The 5,125-nt window shown below is 45.4% G+C and overlaps 1 protein-coding gene across 1 annotated transcript; it reads right to left on the reverse strand.

Moving 5' to 3' along the window:
- Positions 1-608: 608 nt before the first annotated feature.
- On the reverse strand, positions 609-2,446 carry LOC123102634 (COBRA-like protein 5). The gene has a single exon (XM_044524052.1). It carries the CDS (start codon positions 2,236-2,238, stop codon positions 889-891), a length of 1,350 nt encoding a protein of 449 aa, XP_044379987.1. The 5' UTR covers positions 2,239-2,446; the 3' UTR covers positions 609-888.
- Between the last annotated feature and the right edge of the window lie 2,679 nt (positions 2,447-5,125).

Raw genomic sequence — 5,125 nt, forward strand, 5'->3', positions numbered from 1 at the left:
AGACATTAACTGTTCAGGTTTGGACCTCCTTGCTTTATGCAACTCCGTTTATTTTAGCTCTTCAGTACGAGGGTTTTTGGTTGTTTCTTCAGGTATGTTTGTCTTGCAAGATTTCAGTTAAATATCGAGTATAGCAATTTCTCTGTGTCACCACTAATTTTAAATATTAAAACTTTGCACCCCGTCGGCACCGCATTCCTACAATAACTTTGTTGATACATGAAGTTCATTTACATATAAGCAAGGAATGTTCTCAAAGTTAATCTCAAAGATGCATACAATCATATAGTTCCTGGCTCAATCAAGTCAATCAATTTCATTAGAGTAGACATTTTAGTACAATTGCCTTCAGGTTAATCCTTTGATGGATGTGGGCAGATGTTGTAGCACCACATAGCTAACATTTTTTTCATTAATGTGCATCTGTCACTGAGTTGGTCGGCATGCTAAAGTCATGCGGCAACGTGCGGGGAATCTTCTAGTTGAGATAAGTTAGGAAGACACTTAGAATACCCGGTGTCAAACTCTTCTGTTAGGGAGACCTTGGAAACATGTTACTCAATGAAGAGATGAACTACATCAAAAAGGATCTAAAAGAGATGAAGATCTAAGTAACAATGCCATCCGTTTGACTCATTCCATAAAATACAAAAAAAAAAGATTACAGTTTTAGTATGAGATTATTTAATCTTAACTTGACAACCACACACACACACACTCCTAAACAAAATATGTTGCCGGAGCGCATCTGCACGGACCACTCAGCTAGTTTTAATAAACGTCGACAACCAAAATGCCCCTGCCTAATACTCTAACCTGTTTTTTTTCAAAAAAAAATGGGGAAAAATTACCAAGATGCATGTGAGTAAAAGACCCTGGATAGATGGATCATGCCACCAGGAGCAGCACGAGCAAGCACGCCGAGGCAGCGGTGATGACGGAACGCGGCGTCACGAGCGGCGCGGAGTTGGGCAGATAGGGGTAGGAGTCGGGCGGCGGCATCTTGCACTCGTCGCCGTTGAAGTAGATCTTGCGCGGGAACGCCCATCCCTGGCTGAAGGTGAAGGTTCTATCATCCTTGCGCATGAGCACCTCCGACTGCACGTTGCCGAAGGGGCCGGCCTCCATGAGCAGGTCGTTGTAGAGCTTGAGGCCGTAGAACATGCCGGTGTCGTTGATGTTCCCGTAGGGGAGAAGGGGTTTGTACTGGAAGCTGAAGACCTCGGTGACGTTGTTGAGGTTGGGGTGCTGGGCGACGAGCGTCCACTGCGTGTAGTTCATGCGGTAGTTGAAGTTGGTGACGGCGATCTTGGCGCGCCAGTAGTCCTTGTAGTTGAGCTTGACGTGCCAGTGCACCCGGATGGGGCACATGTGGTTGGTGCACTGCAGCAGCTGCGCCCCGTCCTTCTTGGGCGTGTTCACCCCCGGGGTCAGCGCCCGCTTGGAGTCGCCCATGATGCACCCGTCGCTGTGGCTCTTGCCGCCGCGGCCGCCCATCCTCTTGTGGGCGCCGCAGCCGCACGCGCACTTGGCGCACGGCACGATGGTGCTGTTGTAGAAGGAGGAGAAGGAGACGCAGCAGGTCGGGTACCTGGACGCCAGCTGCTGCGAGTAGGTGCAGGTCACCGTCCACGTCATCAGCGCCTGCGTCTTGCGCCGGTGGTCGGCGCTCCAGTACACGGTGGAGGGGACGATGGTGGCCGGGCCGCAGGTGTAGCCGAGCCCGGGGCCCATGAGCGTGAAGTTCTTGGGCAGCTTCACGGTCTTGTTGGTGGTCCCGGCGAGCCCCACGGAGACCTGGAACGCCGAGAGCGAGCCGGCGGGGTCCTGGCCGTAGGCGGAGATGACGCCGCCACGGCAGCAGTTGGCGATCTGCTGGTTGTAGGGGACGCCGGGGAGGAGGTCCACGACGGAGGGCGTGTGCTTGCAGCAGTGCGGGATGCCACCCTTGAACTTGGAGCAGTCGCCCTGCTCGGTGGCCTGCGCTCCCACGATGGACCAGATCACCTCCTTCTTGGCCCACGACCACCCCAGCGTCCACCCGGGCGCCATGATCTGGCGGTACTGCTGGTAGTTGTTCATCGCCACCATGGCCACGTATCCGTCGGGCGTCCATGACTGGATATCCCACTTGATTGTAATGTTGCCTGTCGGGTCGAGGGGATCATAGGCAACTGCGACGGAGCAGGTGACCGCGAGGATCAGAGCCACAAGCATAGACTTGCGGAGCTCCTCCATGGTTGCACTCCCCTGCTAATGCTATTGCAAGAACAGCGCGCAGCAAGGTAGCTAGCTAGCACAAGTGATGGATGGATCGAGCTGATCGGCCTCGGAGGAAATGGCAGGCAATTAAAGGCCGTGCATCGGCGAAGAATAATAATACAGCGGTAAGAAGAAGCATCAACAACAAGCGAGATGGCATGTCACACCGTCGGTTGGGTTACTTAACAAGAACTCCATTGAATTAATCTGCGGGTGATGGCTCAGCACCACCTCCCTGCCAGTGATCGATCGATGTACACATACGTCTCACGTGTTCCTCTGCTTGCTCTCTGAAATCAGAATTAATCTCCTGGTGGTGTTGCGTCGTTGCTCTTGCGCACGTCCGCTGGCCGACCTGCCGCCAGCTGGTTGGTAGCTCGCCGCTGAAGCAACCGCGGTAGGCGAGATGGAAAAGGACGCGGGAGATCTCGGCTCAAAGCTGATGGGCCATGGCAACGGTATCATCTCGGCTTACTTCTTCTGACAACGACGGTGGACCGCTACTCGCCATCTTTCATTTACTAAGTAGTACTCCATAGTATCTTAGACAACCCCTACTACACTACACATCATTAAATATGTACTGTATTTTGATGTGCATACACGCTTACACATCATTAAACTTGGTCTAGACTTCTACTCGTCGGATTTGCTACATTGCCCATTATTATCCGTCTGATCTGGTCATGAGAGTCTGTCTTCCTACCATGCAGAATGCATTCTGCACTCAATGACTCAAGTGATTTTAAATCCGAGCAAAATTAATTATAACATGTCCAATTCTCTTTTTAAGTTAAGACTTCTGTTTTTCCGTTTCTGCAGAAATTTCTCACATGGTTTACACCTTAAGAAATGAATTTATATTGAATACAACTTTGAGAAATTAAATCTACAATTCATGGAAACGCGCATGGCATCGCTAGTTATACAAATGTAACAACCACTATAAGCTTATAAAGAATCCACATAAATTGTACTCCCTCCGTTCCTAAATATAAGTCTTTTTAGACATTTCAAATGGAATGCAACATACGGATGTATGTAGATATATTTTAGAGTGTAGATTCACTCATTTTGCTCCGTACGTAGTCATTTGGTGGAATCTCTATAAAGACTTATATTTAGGAACAGAGGGAGTATTGCATAAATAATAATAGTAATGGTGCAGAAAACTGGTCATAGGGCATCAATCTCTGCAGCACATGTTCCCTAGGAATTTTCAGCAAACTTTGCACAGTAGGAAGAATGCAATACCTGGCTGAACACAAATAACATGTTGAAAGATCCGAAATGAATTAAACATGCGAGATATAAGTGTATTAAATCAAATTAAATATTTCACTTGAGTGAAAGAAAATAGTAATGGTATAGAAACTAGGTATTTAAATCCACGCGGGCGGAGCAATATCCCGTATCTTGATTTGTCTAATTTTACCTTCAGCCTGAACATATGCTACTTCAGTACATCCATTCATATATAACCGATAGCAGTTTGTATCCCTAAACCTGATCTTAGAATTAGTATGGTTCAGTTTTAGCCTAGTTTTTGCTCTTACATATGTACAACTAAATTAGGCAAGCATTCAAAGTTCAAACATGACATTTGTTTCTAGAGCAACACCACGACATTCCTTAATTCCCAAGAATGAAGTCTACTGTATATTCAAAGACGTGCATGCATAGTCATCAACTCAACAGATATGCAGTTCTACTATTAGAGGGTATTCGTGTAGTTTTTTATTTTTTGGATTATGTGTTTCTCTAAAGTAGAGAGCTAACGATCCAAATCAAAATAACTTAATTTCCATTTAGAAGTTGCTTATGACACTACTACAGAACATAGTCATTCTAACTTTCTCGCCATATTTGATTAGAACATGACACTAGCAGTCCATCATTATGAACATCACAGCCAAAAAATCTTGCCTTGATGGCCGGGGTCACAAGAGTCACATCTCGATGGCCAGCGTCACAAGAGCCACATAGATGCCTGAGTGATAACCCCCAAGTAAGGATGTGGAAGTATTGAGTGTCAATACCGTGGCCGCATGCATCTCTCCGGTGCAGAGGCCGGGGGATGACCTCCTTTTCCAAAAAAATTGAGTGTCAATACCCCGGTAGGCTTCCTATCTTTCAAACTGTATACGTCACTCATACACCTTTCTATGCACTTAGTGCTAACGTTATCTATAATTTTAAAAGATAAGTGCAGGTACGGTAAACAAAGCGTGCAAGTAAATAAAAGTTTGGTACTAATTATTATTTTTAGAAAAGGAAAAAAACTAAAATTTAAAGATGCAAGAAAGTAAAAAAAAAAGAGCAACTGTTTGTGGGTGCTCTTGATTGTGGAATTGTACCTAGGCAACCGTTATGATAATATGACCAGTGTAAATACTTGTTACAATTGATATTTGGGAGAGGTCTATACTTACATGCTGCAAAACCATTGACTCATATGTACTTACGATTCAATCTTTAGCAAACATCTGCAAACCATTAATAATTGAGGTAAAACCAACTATAGATTTAGGATGTGTTTGGATGGTGACCAAAAGCAATTATACCTTTTTTGTCATAGCCAATATTTTTGCCTCTTGTTTAGATAGTTATTATTTTTTTAGCATTCCACGTGATTTCCTCTAACTCTAATTCTAGTTTATTTTTCTTGCCAACATTGGCCAAAAAATTGACAATCAAAACCTTAGGCAGTATTTGATCTATCAAAATTTTAAGGGGGTTGTCTTGGGCTCAAACCAAACACTCCCTTATTCCACATGTTATGCCTTTGTAGAAACTCATGGGTTGGTATCCTGTCACTTCGGCGTCCCATCGCTTAATCTTCATAATACAACTAACCCTCAGG

This window comes from Triticum aestivum, chromosome 5A (assembly GCF_018294505.1).
Source record: "Triticum aestivum cultivar Chinese Spring chromosome 5A, IWGSC CS RefSeq v2.1, whole genome shotgun sequence".
Lineage (NCBI taxonomy): Eukaryota > Viridiplantae > Streptophyta > Magnoliopsida > Poales > Poaceae > Triticum > Triticum aestivum.